The sequence below is a fragment of the Hemiscyllium ocellatum genome, chromosome 31, assembly GCF_020745735.1.
Source record: "Hemiscyllium ocellatum isolate sHemOce1 chromosome 31, sHemOce1.pat.X.cur, whole genome shotgun sequence".
NCBI lineage: Eukaryota > Metazoa > Chordata > Chondrichthyes > Orectolobiformes > Hemiscylliidae > Hemiscyllium > Hemiscyllium ocellatum.
The window spans coordinates 24,105,566-24,126,326 of record NC_083431.1 but is presented as its reverse complement, the minus strand read 5'-3'; the positions used below and the strand labels follow the sequence as shown (position 1 = coordinate 24,126,326).

Sequence of the window (20,761 nt, the reverse complement as noted above, 5' to 3'; positions counted from 1 at the left end):
ATACATTAATCTTCTGAAATGAGCAATCAACTGATCACTGGATTTAAAAATGTAAATTAAAAAATAGGTTTGTCCAAATGTTCAATCTCTAAATTTATATGTAATCTGGAGGGAGAATTTACCCTATAATGACCTTGCAAATGTGCATGTTATAAAGAAAGGTTGTTGAGACCGCTTCAAGGAATGACCCGCTATACTGTAAATATTAACTGTTGGCAGGGGCAGGTGGGGGAGGTTGGGATAAACTGTCCATCATACAACTCATCTAATTGTCTTTCTCATCCAAGGAAGTCAATGAGAAGGAAAATCGAGTAGGGTTTGTTAGACAGGATTGCAGGAAGGTAACTGTTTTCCAACCTCATCCTCACTTCACCCCCAAAGTTAAAATCTGTCCCTATCCAACAAGTAAAAAGTTTTGAGTTCTACTGATTCAATCATAAGAATGTCTTGTTAGTTCGTTGGTAAGTATAAATACATGATGTATTTTCTTCAGAATTTAATTTAAAATGTATTTTGAATAAACTTTTATTATAAATCAAGCAAGTTTGAGCGCCACTAAATTTCTTTTAACATTTTCACAATATATCATCCAAGAAAGCTTGCTCTGTTTGTCTAGAAGTCAGATAGAAGAGCCCTTTCTTATTCTCACTTCAAAAAATTCAAATGAATTTAAGATCTCACAAAGGGCTTTTTAAGTATCTATCATCCAGACAAACATGACCACTAACTTGGATGAGTAAGGAATACTGGCTAGGAGGCCACAAAAACTTGGCTGTTTGGGAAAAGATCATTGCAGCAGTCACATAGCAAAGGGGTTAAAATACAAACAAAGAAATAAAATGCTGGCATCTACATAGCACCTTTTATGGTACCAGGGTATTGCAAAATAACTCACAACCAAAAAGGCAGAAATATGCCTCAATAATCTCAAAAAAAAAGTGAAATAAAAGTGACAGTCTTTGTGAATTGTGGTTCTCTTGATTATTTGGGTTTCAACTTACATTGCAAATCAAAGAAGTAAGGATGTAGAATGTATAATGGAACAAAATTGTTAACCTGATGTACAAGCAAACCATTGAACAATGTTGCATTGCCACCAGTACATAGAATGATAGTGATGCTGACAATAGGGAAGCTCAGTTAGTCCCTGTCCGCAGGGAAATGTTTGTTCACAACCAGCAAAGGAATGGGGTTCAGGTTTTTGGTGTGTGCTGTGGTGTTGTGAGACTCTGCCATCGGAGTCTGTAAAATGACACACCCAGGTTCCTTATCTTCACTACGAATCAGCAATCCTGTGTCCTTGAAAAGACCTAGGAGCAGCTCCTCAAAAAACTTGGTTCGGAGAATTTTGCTCTCACTTACCTGACAGAAAGCCGCACTAGTAGCAGTCTGTCAATGTCTGTCCCCTTTCTACCCTTTAAAGTGGCACCCCACTGATTCACAACTTTCTCCTCATCAGGGCCTCTTTGACTGATCCCAGTTATCTCACCTCACTTACCCTTCCTCCAGGGCTCCAAAAAGATGCTATTCTTGGGTCCTACTGTAGTACTGGCAGTGTCCCACACTCCCACTGGCATTGCCAGGAATAGAGAGCTGATGGCCTCTAATTGCAAGCAGCTATTAGAAATGGGAAATTACCTCCAAAGACTCCAAAGCCTCCATCACCAACTAGTTAAATGCCTGACTCATATTAAATCGAGTCTGACAGAGATGAGGGGGTCCCTGAAATGGTTACAGGGAGATTATCACCAGCTCTCTACCTGTGGTTGGGCTCACTGCAGCTTCCATTAAATTCTGGTCCTCAAATTTGGGATAAATAATTTGGCAAGCTGCAGAACTAGTATATTAAATCATAAGGCCATGTCAAACTGGATTATCTTTAAACGACCTGTACAGAAAGAATAATACTGTATTGGAGTATTCTCAACCAATTGCACTTATCCCTTTTATAAATATGAATTATTCTGTTTATCCTCTTCAAAAAAATTGTAACCTCTACAGTTTCTATTGTCAGGCTGCAACATTGCACGGAGAAGTTTAAAATTTAGTCAAACTCAGAACCTTAGAAGTTACCAAGTTGTTTGCTGAAATACCACTTTCCATTTTTGAAGATGAGGTGAAAGAAGGGAGGTTGGTTTATGTCAGCACTTTACTCTTTAAGTGCAGTATCAAGCATCACTGGCAAGATAGCAGTTATTGTCCATCCCCGGTCCCCTTGAGAAGATGGCAGTGATGCACTTTCTTGAACCTCTTCAGTCCAAGTGGTGGAGGTACACTCACTTGCAATGCTGTCAGGGAGAGGGTACCAGGATGTTGGTCCAGAAAGTGTGAAGGATCGCTGTTGTACTTCTAAATCAGGATGGTGTATGGTTGGTAGGGAGCTTCTAGTTGATGGTGTTCACGTGTATCAGCTTGTCCTTGTAGATGGCAGAGGTTACACGTTTGGAAGTTGCTGTCAAATGAGCCTTGAAGGATTGCTGTCATCCATCAACTGGACAGTACACACCATAGCTAATGCACATCAGAGTGGTAGGACTGAGTATATAAGGTGGTAGATGGAATGCCAAACAGGCAAGCTGCTTTTTCCTGGATGGTAGCAAGCTTCTTGAGAGTATACAAAATTAATTGGGGAACACTGAGTACGACACAGAGTTCTGTTTATTGTATTAAACAGGATCACACTGAAAGGGACAGGGGTGAATGATCAGCCTGTTGTCAGGAATAAGGAATTTTAGCTATTCGGAAAAAATGGATAGGCTAGAGTTCTTTTCTGTGGAACAGAGGAGGCTGGTGGGAGATTTAATTGAGATGTACAAAATTATGAGGGACTGGACAGAGTGAATGTGAAGGATGAATATCCCTTAGTAAAAAGTTTGATAAGTAATTGGCAGCATGATAAGAACTGAGTTGGAGAGTTTGAATAGTCATTCCTGAGCTGGCACAGACACAATACACTAAATGGCTTCAATCGTTGCTGTAAATTTTCCTATATCTGGTCAACAGAATTTTGGTTTGGTTAGGTGACAGTGTTAAAGGTGAAAGAGCATTGGTTGGCAATGAAGCCACGGATGAGCCTTGATCTAAGTGAGTGACTTACTGGTTTGAGGAGATCAATGGCTTATTGCTGTATTAGCAGCAAGTTTCTAGGAACCTCTGCCTGGGTGGTGGATGAACACAGCAGGGTATCTAGTGAAGTGCATTGGTTTATGTTTCAGAACATCATTACTTGATAGGACAAGTCAAGTGAACCAATTGGTCACATCAGCTCACTCTGCTACAGAGCCTGAAAAGATTAACCAAAAAGCTCCCACTGCTACCTGACTAGATTTCCCCGAGAAGGATTGGGTCTTGTCTAAAGGTTACACCCATCTTCTCTGATTTTGCAATTGAAAGGCAACTGCTCGCAAAGTCTTAAGGACTTTTTCATCAGGACATCTCTGATGGATATCTGGTTCTAACGGGAGCAAGAAAATATGTTGGAAGGGTCAGAATGCCTTTGCATCTGGGCCTGCTTTGGAAGAGTCCAAAAATTCCTGGGGCTTTGTCAAGGGGCAGTGACCCATAATGTTGGTCTCTACCTGTGTAACTAAGTGTCCTCTGGTTGCTGGCACAGGTTAACTATTCCTTTTGTCCACTGGAAACCAGCAAACAGCGGTGTCACTATCTGGTTCCCTTTATAATTTAAAACTTGGACTGAATCTGCAAGTCAGGTGTCATAAAAGGATAGAACTTAGGACAGAGGAAGGAAATACCTTGCATTTTATGTTGATAATGATGCAGCTGAGTCATTTCAAAATTATAGACACAATAATTACATTTGTATGTAAACTTGCATTGCTGGCAGGATTAATGATCCTGGTGTTGAAATACATGCAAACAATGTCTCTTCTTAATACTTGAACACTCCATCTCTGCAGTTCTTCAATTAGCACTGAGTACATACAAACATGACAAAGCTTTGGTTCAGCTGTACAATTGGGTATACAGTACTGGTGATATGTGTTGCTTTGTGTAACCTTGTGGAGTCTTTGCATACTGTCAAAAACAGTATTTTCCCAGGTCCTGAACTTGGGGCTACGGATTACTCAGTTGAGACAAATGCAGGAAAATCAACATGTAAGGGAGATAATCCAATTTCTCTCTAATGTTGTAAATGGATGTCAATTGAATGAGCTCATTTAAGAATCTGTGACACTCAAAGCCTAGTTTTCCACCTCTTGTTTTGCACTGTATATAAAACGAGGAAAACTCCCCAAGAGGAAGTTTAGTGGGTACCTTGTTGTGTTTTCCATCCCAGACCTTTGCTTTTTATGTTTGTCCTGGAGAAGTGATATTTTTAGGTCTAAGTCAGCAGTGCAAGGCACAAAATCTCCAACAATGGTTTTCTTCCTGGTTATAACAGAGTTCAATGCAACTGACCATTCAAGTGAGCTGCAGTTCATGGGAGTGTTACTTTTTATTTCCACTGATGATTATGACATGTTGCAGGATTGACATATGTGGCAAAGGCTTGACAGCAATATTTTCAAATGGACAGGGTTCCTTGCTGGACATTTCTCCTGAATGGCATTATTCTTTCATCTCCTAACATTGATTTGCATTATAAAGGCAATTGGGAAGTGGCTGGTGACATTTTGTTGGCGTGAGAAAACTTTGGTTAAAAATGAATACAGTGCAACATACAGGTAACCTGTTAGACTGGCAGTGTGCTCTCTGTCATTGACAGCAATTAGGCTTGGATTTCTTTGCATTTTTAAAGAGGTTTGTGTCATTGTTGTTGATACCTGTGGAGAAAGAAAGTATTGTTAAAAAGGTAGACAGACAAGACTGTACATTCTAGCTGATGATACTTCATAACAAAAATAAATTCAGAACAAACATGCACAACTTTAAAACCTATCCTCTCCTGTACCTTGATTCAATTTTTCCTACTCAACTAATGACACCGAGGTCTATTTTAAGCAACGTCACTAGGCATGGAAATGTTATTAAGTTAGTTGGCAGCACATTTACCCTGGCATTTTGGTTGCTATCTTCTTGGTGTCCTGGTTTGCTTCAGCTGGGATGTCACTTGTAATCTTCATACATAGGGCCCCAATGAAAAGAGCAACAAAGTTACCCAATCAACAGCATACACTTCTAGTGCCAACTGATGAAGATGAAATGGATGTAACTTGGAGTGTGACACAACTTGGTGAACAAGTAGTTGTGACAGATTCCAATCTGACATTAGATGCTGAAGTGACTCTGGAGACAATAGGTGCAGGAGTAGGCCATTCTGCCCTTCGAGCCAGCACCACCATTCATTATGATCATGGCTGATCATCCACAATCAGTAAGCTGTTCCCGCCTTATCCCCATAACCCTTGATTCCACTATCCTTAAGAGCTCTATCCAACTCTTTCTTGAAAGTATCCAGAGACTAGGCCTCCACAGCCTTCTGGGTGACGAAGTTTCTCCCCACCTCTTTTCTAAGTGGCCTACCCCATATTTTTAAACTATGTCCTCTGGTCCGGGACTCACCCATCAGCGGAAACATGCTTCCTACCTCCAGAGTGTCCAATCCTTTAATAATCTTATACGTCTCAATCAGATCCCCTCTCAGCCTTCTAAACTCAAGGATATGCAAGCCCAGTCGCTCTAATCTTTCAGCATAAGATAGTCCCGCCATTCCGGGAATTGACCTCGTTAACTTACGCTGCACTCCCTCAATAGCCAGAATGTTTTCCCTCAAATTTGGAGACCAGAACTGCACACAATATTCCAAGTGCGGTCTCACCAGGGCCCTGTACAGCTGCAGAAGAACCTCTTTGCTTCTATACTCAATTCCTCTTGTTATGAAGGCCAGCTTGCTATTAGCTTTCTTCACTGCCTGCTGTACCTGCATGCTCCTTTCATTGACTGAAGTACAAGAACACCTAGATCTCATTGTACTGCCCCTTTACCTAACTTGACTCCATTTAAGTAGTAATCTGCCTTCCTGTTCTTGCCACCAAAGTGGATAACCACACATTTATCCACATTAAACTGCATCTGCCATGCATCCGTCCACTCACCTAGCCTGTCCAGGTCACCCTGTATTCTCCTAACATCCTCCTCACATTTCACCCTGCCACCCAGCTTTGTGTCATCAGCAAATTTGCTAATATTACTTTTCATACCTTCATCTATATCATTAATGTACATTGTAAAAAGCTGCGGTCCCAGCACTGATCCCTGTGGTATCCCACTGGTCACTGCCTGCCATTCCGAAAGGGAGCCATTTATCACTACTCTTTGTTGCCTGTCAGCCAATCAATTTTCAATCCAAGTCAGTATTTTGCCCCTAATACCAGGGGCAAGTTCAAGCAGAATGTATGACTTCCTTATTATTCTGGTAAGAGTCATTAATACAGTGACAGAGATCATCCAAGAAGCAAACCTCAAACAGTAGACTTGAGGAAGGGAACATGTTTGGTTGCACAAATACTGCAACTACTGCTGAAGACTGAGGCAGTGAAAACCAATCAACAATTCAAAGTAAAAGTTTACATGCTTCAGCACAAATCTACAGGCAGATTGGGAATAAGAATTGGCTGATCAAAGATTTGGTGTATTATAACTTCATAAAAGCTACTGTTGAGAAGAGACAACTAATGTCCAATGAATCAAGATACTGCAAGGAAGGAGCTGCCTGTTTCGGACACTCAAGTAACTGCAGAGAAGCAATCACCCACTTAACAAAGACATTCTCCATAAATGGAACCCAAGAAACTGAACAGCCTTCAATTTAAAGGGGACTACAAATGTCAAGCTTGAAAGGAAGAGAATCAAAGATGGGAGGAGCAGATGCATTACTTTCGAAGTCTGGTGAGACAGACTACCCCCCCCCAACCTCCACCCCACCACACCCCTCCCCCCTACACACACACACACACATACACACAGAGATAAAACAGGAACAGTTTCTATTGAAAAGGATAATTTTTATAAAATGCAATATTTTAGTATTCCTGGAGTGTCCTGCAGGTGTGAGCTTTAACCTGAGACCACAGTTGATCAGTGTTGTGTTGGATCAGCTGTAAATATTTCTCCAATTTACTGAGTTTTGTCCTTCCTGAGAGAGATGAGAGAGAAAGTAAGAAATGAAAGAAAGAAAGAGAGACAGAGAGAGGGACAGAGAGAGAGAGAGTTCTCCAGTTCTGGTACAAATTCATCTCCTCTGCTCTGCTGAAAATAAATCCCTGAGATATATCTTATCAATGTAATCCCAAATCTGGGTTCATTGTCTTCAAGCTGTACATTTGTAAGCAATGGTCTTTCATCACCAGTATGTGACACTTATAATAAAGGTGTAAATCAAACAGGAAATACAACTTTCTTCAAGCCTGCCTGGTATCAGCCTCTTTTGATAAAAATATTAATTTCACTTCTGACTGGTTCTTGTTTACTGACAGTTTCATAAAGCTTGGCTCAAGTGTTTATTGTGGTCATGTTTAAGGCAGTGATTCTTTCCCTTCCGAAACCATTTTGAAAGTCCAGTGTTAAAACCAGACAATGGAAGATGATAGTGCATCATTTATCATTTTTGTCACAGCAGTGAAGTGTCAGGCTAGGAAGCTGGGAATGACTCCTCACTGAAGCATGTTGGGAAATACTTCCACACCCATCTTGACAGATATTTTAAATAGTTTTCTCTATGTTTTCGTTTTTTCTACTGTCAGTAGCTAATACACTTTTTCAGTTGACAGGGTAGTTCAGGGGCCTGTTGTTAAGCATCAGGATCTGTTTGGAGGTGCATAAAGCCCCCATGAAATTGACTGAAGAAGGGTTACACCGAAATTTGACTTCTCCACCTCCTGATGCTGCCTGGCTTGGTGTGTTCTTCCAGCCTCCTGCCTGTGTATTTTTCATGAACCTGACAACTGACTTTATTTGATTTTGGAAAGTTTGACATCTCACTGTTTCGGAAGAAATCTCATCTTTTAAAATGTATATTTCAAACCACTTTTCTATATCCCCAGTGGGATGGTTTATCACTACTGTTGCCATTACAACTTTGACAAGCTGAATAGTTACTACAGAGTGGGAAAGATATTGTACTTTATTAACAGTTATACTTACGAACAACATCCCCGATTTTCCTGGGGCCAGTCTTTTCTAGCTCAGCCAGTACATTAGCTTCAAAGGTCAATGATGCAACCCTGAAGAAGAACTCATTTACATTCTCTCCTAATGTTAATGAAGAGCAACATATTAGCATTCAGTTGAAGTGCTATGATACATTTTACTGGTACAGTGTGTTGTACAGAATCATGACTTGCTTCCAAACACAGCAATGCAAAGACATAGCAGCATGTCAACACAATGATATAGTGGTGCACATATGCAAGCACAGTGGAGAACTGCCAAATAAAGAAGTTTAACTACTTGACCCTTAAACCAGGAGAGAAGGAGAAGACCAAATTCCCCTAGTTTCTCACAGTACATTTAATACATATACTTATAGTTTCTTTGGAAACTGCCTGGTAAAGGAACAATGCATAATCCAGGAAGCCTGTGCAGATGACAGAAAATGAAAATACCCGAGTAATATAACTGTCACCAATAGAATGGAACCAAAGTCTCACTCCCTCATTAGAGAGAAATAGCCAATGGTGAGTTGAACTTGAGGGTCACCAGGCCTCAGGCAAGGGGCGAGGTTGAGAAGGTGGCACCTTCACAGTAAATCTCAGCTGGTGCGGGAATGGAACCCATGTTGTCAGCATCACTCTGCATCGCAAACCAGCCATCTGTCCAACTTAACTAAATGACTCAACGTCTTAACCATAATACATTGCGTCTAAAGTGCATATCAAAATATACTCCCGTTCATTGGTTACATTTTAAATATTAACTTTGTTAGAGTGAGTAACATGGAAATAAAAAGGATACACAATTTTAATTTTGTAAAACCCACAAATTAGTCACAGATTGTTGAATCAATTGGCTGCACTTTGTGAGGAAATCCATAAATATTACATTTATCTCATTCAGTTTTGGCAGGCTAATAATATATGTTCTGATAAAATAAACTGCTTGCTTTCAGCTTTTTGGTATGATCTATTTCAGAGATTGAGTCTATTGGAATTTTGGCATCTGACTAGAATTAAGTAGCGTTGAACATTGGTTCAAGAGCACCACCTGTTGGCATTGTTCAGCCAGTAACTTGGGTTAGGCCCCTCCAATAAGAATGCACATAATCACCAGTAAATTGCTCAGTGGCTTCTCCTGACAGAACACTGTAACCGGTGGAAAGCTCATTTAAATGGTTCATCCACAGTTTCCACAGAAGTTGAACTTCCACAGAAGTTGCAATGGCCAACTGGGGAAGGTCGATTCAGCAAATTCTCAGCAAACACGTTAACCGTAAGAAAATGCCAAACGACCTGTAAGGTGATGTGGTGAGTGTGGGGTGCAGGTGCAATTTGTCCACTGAACAAAAGGTCAGGATACATAAAACAGGTAGATATTCTATAATGTGATGGTTGTGTTCTTGTGCAACCCCACATTATAGAAAAATGGTGTTTTAGAAAAAGCGCTTAAAGTGTTGACAATGTTATTATTGCATTACAGCCAACACACATTTTAAAAGTCTACGCTTTAGAAACAGTGTCCACAATTCATCAATCATGTTAAAGCAAATTTGTGCTAATGGAACATGTGTTATAACAAAATGACCTGTTCAATACTATTGTTCTGCATAGGCATTTAAAGCCCAGGAGAGATCTAGGGAAAGGATGGATAAATATCCCAGGTGCAGGAATCATTACATGAAGGTCCTGTCACAGATGATGGAAGAGGAGGAGGGAGGGAACATTAAGAGATGTGAGGGACTGAGGCAAAAGACCAGGGCATTTCAAATTTGTCACTAATATGCACTGTTTCTAGACAAAAGATGTTTTTGCCCAAACACAAATGTTGCACAGAAGTGCACATGCAAACACTAGCACATCTGCCAAGTGTACATACAAGATATTTGGAATGACTTTCCCTCAATTTTAGTCATCACTTGATCTCATTGCATCTTGCAATAGTAACCCTATAACATTAAAATGTTAGAATGTAAAACTGTGCAGGTCTCAACTCCATCAGCTTTAGTGCCCCAGACAAAACATCTAGTCAATTCAAGAGATTTGGTCAGTCTTAAAATAGCCACAATCGCATTTTTAAACAATGTGAAAGTAAGGACGCAGTCTTGAAAGGCGAACAGAGACACTGAAGGTGATTGTGTGTACCGTTACCACCCGCTCACAATACCACAGAAGTTAAAATGACCCCAGCTTGTTGAAAAACAGAGAATGGTCCAAGCTTGAGCTGTGCAATCGCTTCACTCAGTAATTAACTAATACTTTAGATTAATAATATCTGAAATTATATACAACGGGTCTATGCTTTTCTCAACATGAGGCGAAGCTAAATTCACTTTATACTCACCTGTGAGAGAGGACACTGCCCAATATTCAGCTTTTATTTCCTTGGCAATTTTGATGGCATCTTTCTCTATCAAATTATACTGGGCAGCTGACTGTAAAGAACAAGGAATGACATATTGTTTAAGCAGTTTGAGCAAAATATGTTTAAATTCATTCCACTGCAGGATTTCTGGCGAGTGTAGTCAGCATTAAAGGGGTAAAAAATGAGGTCTGCAGATGCTGGAGATCACAGCTGCAAATGTGTTGCTGGTCAAAGCACAGCAGGCCAGGCAGCATCTCAGGAATAGAGAATTCGACGTTTCGAGCATAAGCCCTTCATCAGGAAGGGCTTATGCTCGAAACGTCGAATTCTCTATTCCTGAGATGCTGCCTGGCCTGCTGTGCTTTGACCAGCAACACATTTGCAGCATTAAAGGGGGTCAATTTTATCTCTCAGGGTGGAATATGGCACATTGAGTAGTCAGAACAATTGGGAGGCTTTGGACAATCCTAGGCATAGGCCTACATACCCCTTCCCGACTTCCCAATCGATTGGCCGGAAAGTCTATGCCAAGCAGTTTGCACAGCTGTGAAATTCATACAGATATAACTTCTAAAGAACCACAGGAATGCTTCCCAAATTCAGATAACTAACCATGGAGAAAATCCAGTTTGTGTGCTTGTGTGTGTATGTAGGTAGTGTGGAAGGAGGTGTTCCTGGGGCAGGGGATTTCCACATTTCCTCCTGAGGTCGAACAGAGTAATCCTGCTCCTCCACACGTAATACACTCCTGAAGTCAAACCCTATACATTACAATGAATAAGTAAGGCAGGATAAGATGGCCAGTAATCATAAAAGTAAGGTAGTGGAAATAACTGCACTTCCAAAACTGGAAGAAACCTTTTTTTAAGACAAAAGAAGGTAACAGAGCCACACCATTGAGCAGTGGAAATGTGCAATTCTCTTCGTTTCAGTTTGCAATGCTGAGATTGATAGACATTTGAAGTTAAAAACAGAAAGTACTGGAAAACCTCAGTAGGTCAGGCAAAGATGGGCAGAGAAACAGGTGCAAATGTGTTGCTGGTCAAAGCACAGCAGGCCAGGCAGCATCTCAGGAATAGAGAATTCGACGTTTCGAGCAGGGTCAATATTTTGAGTTGAATATGTGGAAAATGGCCGAGCAGAGGCTGATAGCTAAGTTCAGTACCCATAGGGAGGGCCTCAACCAGGACCTTGGGTTCATGTCACATTACAGGTGATCACCATTGCACTACACACACACACACACACACACACACACACACACACATATTCCTACACACACACACCCTCTCACATACACACAAACACAGGTACATATAGACGCGCAGACACCCACACACACCCTTATAGACACACACACACTCCCACATGCACCCCCTCACAGACTTAAGACACTCTGCACTCACTACACATACACACACACACACACACATTCTCACACTCACAACCCCCACCCCAGACACACACACACACACACACACACACACACACACAAAGACCCACATGCACACATATATTCTGTGGGGTGAATTTGTACTTGCAGAGTTACGTTGCACTTTGCTTAAAAACTGCATACATTCATGTAGAACTCTGAGCTCAAAAACTGCATGAATTTATGTAAAACTCTGTTAAGTCACTTTTTAGATTAGAATCAATCTAAACATCATGTCATAGACAGAGAACGCAGGGGACTAACACCTTCAACATATTGTCTAGCTATCACCATTGTTAACAGCTAACCTGAGAATGCAACTTTAAAAAAAAGTACACCCCAGTCCAACACTGGCATCTCCAAATCTTAAAAAAAGGTTTTGTGATTTACACATGAAAGAAGTGAAACTATCACTGTATTCTAACAGATGGAAGGCTTAACAGAAAATCAATTTTTCAATGTATAATTTCAGTTACATCACACTGCAAATTTTTGCTATAAATTCTGTGTTACGATCGAGCCCTCCACTATCACCTGATGAAGGAGCTTCGCTCCGAAAGCTAGTGTGCTTCCAATTAAACCTATTGGACTATAACCTGGTGCTGCGTGATTTTTAACTTTGAATTGAATATGACAGCTTCAGAATTTCTTTCGGCTCCAAAGCAGAATCAATTCAACTTAAAACATTAACTTATTTCTTTCTGCACAGTTGCTACCAGACTTTGCATTTTTTGTTTCAGATTTCCAGCATTCGCCATACTTTGCTTTAACTGGTAGTTAGTTGATCTGATTAGATTCCCTACAGTGTGGGGACAAGCCATTTGGCCCAACAAGTCCACACCGACCCTCCAGAGACTAGTCCACCTCGACCCATTTCCTAACATTTACGCCGAACTAATGCACCTTACCTACTCATCCCTAAACACTGTGGGCAATTTAGCATGGCCAATTCACCTCACCTGCACATCTTTGGACCCAGAGGAAACCCACGCTGACACAGGGAGAGCAGGCAAACTCCACATAAACAGTCACCCGATGCTGGAATTGAACCCTGGTTCCTGGTGCTGTGAGGCAGCAGTGCTAACCACTTGAGTCATCGTGCCATCCAACAGTTGTCCTGTTCGGATATTAAAGAATGTGGCTGAGAGGTTGTTAAATGAAGTTGAGGCCCAGAAGTGCCGTGTTCAGAATGATGCGGAGGTGCTGGTGTTGGACTGGGGTAGACAGAGTTAAAAATCACACTACACCAGGTTATAGCCCAACAGGTTTATTTGGAAGCACTAGCTTTCAGAGTGCTGCTCCTTTGAAGGTGTTGTGTAATTTTTAACCATGTTCAGAATGATAGACAGGAGTGATAGAGTCATACAGAACACAATCACACCCTTCAGTCCAAACTAAACTAGTCCCACCTGCTTGTGCTTGGCCCATATCCCTGCAAACATTTCTTATTCATGTACTAATCCAAATGTCTTTTAAACATTGTTGCCTTACCTGCATCCACCACTTCCTCTGGAAGGAGCTGAAAGACTCATTCCTGTTCCTGCATTCTAAGAGCATACAAGATCTGAGTGCCTCATAGGCTGGCACAGTGGCTGAGTGGTTAGCACTGCAGCCTCACAGCACCAGGGAGCCAGGTTCGATTCCAGCCTCAGGTGACTGTCTGTGTGGAGTCTGCATGGGTTTCCTCTGTGTGCTCCAGTTTCCTCCCACAGTCCAAAGACATGCAGGTCATGTGGATTGGCCATGCTAAATTGCCCATAGTGTTAGGCGCATTAGGGAAATGGGTTCTGGGTGGGTAACTCTTCAGAGGGTCGGTATGAACTTGTTGGGCCAAAGGGCCTGTTTTCACACTGTAGGGAATCTAATCTAATTTAAGGTTTGCAGTATAGGAAATAAATAATTAAATAGAGATATTTTCTACTTACGCTAAGGTCTTTCTTTGTCCCAACTAAGAACAATAGGACAGATGTAGGGTCATTTTCTTTAAGAGCATCTCTTAACCATTGTCTGAAAAAAAAACATGATAGCAATTGTTATAAGGATAAGAGTGTCAACGTTAGAGCTGCAAATGACCACACTCCATCGCTGATTTTGACCTTTTATTCTAAAAGCTAATTTGATACACTAAAATATTTGGTTATCATGTTATATCACTTATTTCTATGTGTTTTTCTATGTTAAACAAAATTCTGCCAAAAACAATTTAAATATTTCAAGAAGTATCAAGGAGCAGAGAATGATTATGAAATGAAAAGATGTGACGTTGAATGCGACAGTTACAGGTCTATTGCCACACAGTTAAATTGTTCCACTCCCAGTAGCTTAAGATTCAAAACTAGGGATTTGGAATCCAACAGTCAACCTACAGTACCTGTACTCAGTACAAATATTGCTGAGGGTACATCTCCAGGAGACTGGATCACTCATGGCGATGCACATCAGATTACAGACAACACCCTTATCTAAGGGTCACTTAAGTACAAGTGTTGGTGGTTACCATCAGTATTGCACGTTGCAGATGGAGGTGCATGTAGCTAAACCCTAGGGTCTCCTCTTCCACTTGGGCATGGTTATGCTTCACTTGCATTTGCACAGGCCTAAACACAAAATAAAAATCGCACGCCCACCTACTGCCATAAGGAGAACACTGGACATCTGTCTTCAAGACAGCCTCAGCATAATGTCCAGATACACTTTGTGGATGCACTTATCCAACATATGTATATGTCCACAAATGGCTGCTCGGCATCAGAGCTGGGATCAGTAGCATAGCAGCAATGTTACTTGATTTGTAGGTGAAAGTTTAGAATTCAAATCCTAACAAGGCTGTTGAAGAAAGTTAAATGCAATTGATAAAAAAACTGGATTAAATATTATTAATAATGCCTATGAAATTACTGAACAATTGCAAAAATCCACTGATGTCTAAGTTCACTAATGCCCTTCAGGGAGGAAATCTGCTCTGTTTGCTCAGTCCACCAAATGTGACTCCAGACCCAATGCAGCAGACTGTCTGATGCCCTCTAAAAGGGCCTAGTAAGCCACTCGGTTCAAGGGTAATTAGAAGTGTACTATAAATACGGACATTGCCAGTAGTGCTCACACCCCAAGCGTGAGTGAAAAAAAAGTATGGTGTAGTGCTCAGTGCTTTTTGCTCCTATCTGCATTTTTAATGCCCTCATTCACAATGTAAGAGAAGCCTAGAGATTAGTTTAAATCAAGACAACAGTTCTTTGCCATTTACTGAACTGAATATACATGATACATGTAGCCTTTCACCAATGCACCTTGCAAACCTGTGAGCTCTTCCACCTGGAAGGACAGGGCAGCAGGTACAGAGTCGCACGTACCGTGAGAACACCATTCCCTGCAAACCACACATCTGACTTGGAACTATATCGCCACCCCCTACCTTGTTGCCAGGACAGGTGCTGACAGGACTGTGGGTGTCCCTGTATCACATGAACTGAAACAGTTTCAGGAGGTGGCTCACCACCACCTTCTCTAGGACATCAGGGGTGGGCAACATATTTTGGATTAGCCACACAGTCCCAAACCTCATGAAAGAATAAGACATGTTCTGGGTGGAAGAAAACCAGGTTTGTAAATTACCTACACTGCAATTTGCAGTACAAGTCTTGACTTGTGAACAAATAAACAGCAGATTTATGCTCGAGGTATGGCTTGTGAGACAGAATCTTCCCTTGGTTTAACCTACCGTCCATCGGAGCCAAGCTGTTCCCTTTCATGAGCCCAAAAATGGATAAATCTAGTAATCAGCTGCATAAAAATAAAGTCCTGACGGCTCAAATACCTTTAGTACAGCTGTCACCTTTGAAACAAAGTTGAGAGCAGGAGAGGACTTGATTATTGTGTGCATAATCCCTTATTAATTATGTGAAGATGACTTATTTACTCTTTCCTTCTTTTCCCCACTTTAGTAATTATCATTGTCCCTTTTCTTTGAGGAGAAACTCCTATTCGGTTGAAAAATCAGGACATGCAATAATGGAAGAGCTTGTGCAAGTCCAGGATGGTCCAAAGGACTAGCAAATTTTAAAGAGGGTTGATATCTAATACAGTTAATACTTTCCTCCCTTCTTCTGGAGGAGACCTGAGCTTCTGGTGCATTGTACCAGCCTGCTAGTCTGGTATAGGATGAGAAACCCACAATGTCTTCCTTGACACCATTAAGTAAGCACACCAGACTGAGCCGTGATCATCACAAATCCAGGTATGAAAGAAAAGATAATAGATTTTTTTGGAAGATAAGCATGGAGTGTTTGAAGATATCTCTGTGAATTCAAAGATAAAGCATAGACTTCATTTTGTTACTTACTTTACATGATCCAATGATGCTATGTCATTGACATCAAACACAATTATTATTGCTGAAAAAGAGATTGCATTCAATTATTATTTTTATGTAAAATTAGCGAAGTATGGTCAACAAAATATCAAAGAAAATCATTCAAAGCCCCAGATGAGGTTTGAAAAAAGTTATCTTACTAATTTGTAAATATTTTAATTTCTGTTTTAAGCATAAGGCTTTCTCACGTCACCCACTGATTCACTGATTAGTAAAACTGACCTGTGATGAGGTAAGTTCTTGTTAAAACAATATTCTAGAATTGGGTTTTAGAGATATCACCAGTCTTCCACAGTATGGCGAGAATTAGGCTCCGAGAAAAAGAAAATCCCAGTTCGGCCCATTGAGTCTGCATCAATCCCCTGAAGAGTATTCCACCCAGACCCACATGGGGTTCTTACTATAGCTAACCCACATAACTTACACATCCCCAGATACTATGGGGCAATTTCCCATGGCCATTCCACTGAACCTACACATCTTTGGATTGTGGAAGGAAACCGGAGCACCCAGAGAAAACCCATACAGACGACGGGAGAATTTGTAAACACCACACAGACAGTTGTCCAAGGCTGGAATCGAACTAGAGTCCCTGGAGCTATGAGGTAGCAGTGCTAACCATTAAGCCACTGTGCCAACCAAACACTGTGCCACAATGGATTGCCCTGCTGTTATAATACCGTTCCTGATATTAGGTTCACAGTGAATTGCCCTGACATTGTACACAACTCCTGTTTTTCTCTTCATTACTTCAAGTGAACATCCCCACCACTACCGGAGAAAATTAGTTCAGGCTTATTTCTCTAGTTCTTCCAGCTGGAGATCTGTCAGGTTCCCACTTATTATTTTCAGTAGAGACAAACCTCCAATGATGATGCTTCTTTGTCACATCTGGAGAGTCCCTGCATGGTACTTTCTAATTATAGAACAAACAACTGGGAACTTTCAAATTGCAATAGACCCTTGCCCCTCCTTCTGGAAGTGATGTGATGTACAACAGAACAATTATGTGCTGCTTTATTACTAGAGAATACATGCATATATGTACAAACAGAAAATCCCTAACCTCAGTCCCAGCTTAAGCCCAGATAACAACTGGAAAAGTTTTAACTTAATCCACTTACCACTTCACTGCTCTAATGGACAGACAGCAACTGAAACTTTGTAACCTCAACCCATCAGCAAGAGCAGCATCAACTTATCTCCTGACGTAGAGGACGGAGTTTTACTAGAGGTAGCGTTAAGGTCACCACTATGACGTCTCACCCTGGTGGAAAAGGCTGCACTGCGGTGATAACATGGAGGGGTTGCTTTTGGTGGGAAGGAATTTGCACCCAAAGTGTGAGGGGACACTTCATGGAGGTACCCACTTCCTTAACACCTTTCACACTGAAGTGAAGAGATGTCTACCTACCTTCCACCTTCCCCTGCCCACCGTATTATGGTGACAGAGAGACCCTGACATAGCCTTTAACTGGGAACTCACAGGTCTCCACTGGTCTAGGGACAGACAGGCTGGCTGAAGCTTTACTCGCCCGCTATAATATGAGAAATAGCTCCAGGCTTGGCAGGAAGGTGGTGGGTTAGCCACATATTCCATTGTACATGTCTTCTCACCTTCAAACTCAGCAGCAGGGTGTCCATGTGGTATGGCATTTAACTCGCCCCAAAATGATCCTCTGGCATCACAATCACTTGAGCTTGATACTTGACACATGACTGTAAATCTGTTCCTGACCACAGGATGGTGCTGTATGTCTTGTTTTCATGAAGAATTCAGGCAAATAATTCGTGCAATCACTACAGTTGTACTGCACCACGCTTTGCACCGATATTACAGCACGTTCGTTACCAACAGAGGTCTCAAAGCACTTTAATGCAGGAGCTTAGAACAATTTTTATAGTTTGGTACAAGGGGGTTGCTGATATCAGGCACGTTAGCAGTACAGCTTTTGAGAAGGGCTCAGGACCATTGATACTGGTCAAATTAGATCAGAGAATATCAAGGGCTCAGTCCATGTGGAAAGAAATCCAATCTCCCTCAGTGCTCGCTCTCCTGTTTCCGAGATGAACAATGCCCTTGTTTTAAGATTCTCATCCTTGCTTTCAAATCCCTCCACGGCTTCAGCCTCCCTATTTCTGTAACCTCCTCTTGCCTCACCATCCTCCCAGGTACCTGCATTCCTCCAGTTCTATGCTCCCTGGTTTTAAATTGCTCCACCACTGGTGACCAGGCCTTTAGCTAACAAGCCCCCAAGGTGAGGAATTCTTTTCTATTCCCTTCATCTTTAAAGGCATTCCTTAAAATCTACTGCTTTGACCAATGCTTTTGCCAGCGGCCCTAATATCTCATGATGTTTTGATGTTGCATTTTCTTTGATAAATACTCCAGTGTAAAAAATGAGGTCTGCAGATGCTGGAGATCACAGCTGAAAATGTGTTGCTGGTCAAAGCACAGCAGGCCAGGCAGCATCTCAGGAATAGGGAATTCGACGTTTCGAGCATAAGCCCTTCATCAGGAATGATGCTCGAAACGTCGAATTCCCTATTCCTGAGATGCTGCCTGGCCTGCTGTGCTTTGACCAGCAACACATTTTCAGCTAAATACTCCAGTGAAGCACTTACGGATTTTGTTTTTTGCTAGGCACTATATAAATGTGAGTTGTTGTGGTTGAGAGTCACCTAGTCGTAATATCACTGTGAGATGTGAATATAGGGGACTATGTTAGCTTGTGAATCCTCACTGGGTTGGCCTGTACTTACCTCTTGAGAGTGATAAGGCCATGTAGAGGGATCAGTGTCTCTTCAGAGCATCAGGAAGAATATCTCAGAGTTTCCAAATTCCAGTTATACATCACAACTTGCCAGCTGACAGATTGCCCAGAAAATGCCTTGTTACAGGATGTATATTATAAAGCTAGAGTGGGTTCAGAAGACATTTACCAGGGTGTTGCCAGGTATGGAAGGTTTGAGCTATAAAGAAGGGCTGCATAAGTGTAGGAGGCAGTCAGATGATCTTATGAAGGTTCATACAACCGTGAGGGATATAGACAGGGTTAATGGTAGGCGTCTTTTCCCTAGGATGTAGGATTTCAAGACCGGGGGCACAGTTTTAAGTGAGAGGAAAGAGATTTTAAAAAAACATGAGGAGCAAATGTTTTTAAACAGCGGGTGGTTCAGGTGTGGAATGAACTTGCTTGGAAAGTGGTGGATGTGGGCACAACATTGAAAAGATAGATAAGTACATGAATAGGAAAGATTTGGAGGGATATAGACCAGGAGCAGACAGGTGATTGGTATGGACTGGTTGAACCAAAGGATCTGTTTCCATGCTAGATGACTCTGTGACTCAACATTTTAAGGATATGTTATTTGTGGGGGAGTACTTTACTTCACCCTGGGTAGGGAAGAGAAGGCTAACAATGAGAATGTGTTGCAGTGTGTAATGGGGGGAGGGATTGCTTCCCATTCAGTAAGCCTGGAATTCTGAGACGTGCAGAATTCTCAGGTTTCTTGCCTCAAACAGTTCAATGTGAAAACAAAGTTAGATTCTTTACAATAATGAAAGTTTTTGTGTTTATATAGCCTCTAGACATGTTGAAATGTCTCAACGTGCCTCAGATTATTAAGTATTTACAAGAGCAGTGACTCTTGGGGTGGCACGATGTCACAGTGGTTAGCACAGCTGCCTCACTGCGCCAGGGTTCCAGGTTTGATTCCAGCCTTGGGAGACTGTCTGTGTGGAGTTTGCACATTCTCCCCATGTCTGCATGAGTTTCCTCCGAGTGCTCTGGTTTCCTCCCAAAGTCCAAAGATGTGCAGGTCAGGTAAATAGGCCATGTTAAATTGCCCATAGTGTTAGGTACATTAGTCAGAGGGAAATGGGTCTGGGTGGGTTACTCTTTGGAAGGTTGGTGTGGACTGGTTGGGCCGAAAGGCCTGTTTCCACACTGTAGGGAATCTAACCTAATCTAATCAAACAGGCAGACCTGAAGTTGTTCTGCAATATCAAACAAACAACAAATTAAGGCCTTCATGGCAAGATAACTGGTTTCAAGCAAGGAGGAGAACTTGCTGCTCCTCTTCAGTTTGTTTCACTCAGGTTGAAGCTAATATTTCATTTGAAGACAGCAGCTCATCAAAGCAGCAGTCCCTCACTGCTGTTTATATGCTCCCATCAACGGGTTGGTCGGGAGTGTAGAAAGAATTTCAACATTTTTGGCCTACATGACTCAGCCAATCTGATAAAACATCTTTGTTACCATATAGTTAAAAAAAACTATACTGTTGAAAAATTAGACTTGTACCTTGTGCACCTCTGTAGTACGTGGATGCAATACACTTGAATCTTTCTTGTCCTGCTGTGTCCCATCTATTAGAAAACATGTCCATAATTTAGAACATACTTCAGCATTATTATATATTTATAATGTACAATTCACTTGTATCCAAGTTTACCTGGAAGTGGTGGAGGATAGTACAAT

The 20,761-nt window shown here is 41.5% G+C and overlaps 1 protein-coding gene across 4 annotated transcripts in view; it reads right to left on the bottom strand.

The window, feature by feature from the left end:
- Positions 1–543: 543 nt before the first annotated feature.
- Positions 544–20,761, bottom strand: part of LOC132830240 (ras-related protein Rab-34-like) — a 59,378-nt gene continuing 39,160 nt past the window's right edge. For all 4 annotated transcript variants that reach the window (XM_060847775.1, XM_060847774.1, XM_060847777.1 and 1 more), the window contains 6 exons: positions 20,585–20,649; positions 16,248–16,299; positions 13,834–13,915; positions 10,456–10,546; positions 8,104–8,211; positions 544–4,784 (listed from right to left, as the gene is read on the bottom strand). In XM_060847775.1, the coding sequence (XP_060703758.1) occupies positions 4,717–4,784; positions 8,104–8,211; positions 10,456–10,546; positions 13,834–13,915; positions 16,248–16,299; positions 20,585–20,649 (466 nt within the window). In that variant the 3' untranslated portion in view covers positions 544–4,716. The remainder of the gene's footprint in view (positions 4,785–8,103; positions 8,212–10,455; positions 10,547–13,833; positions 13,916–16,247; positions 16,300–20,584; positions 20,650–20,761) is intronic.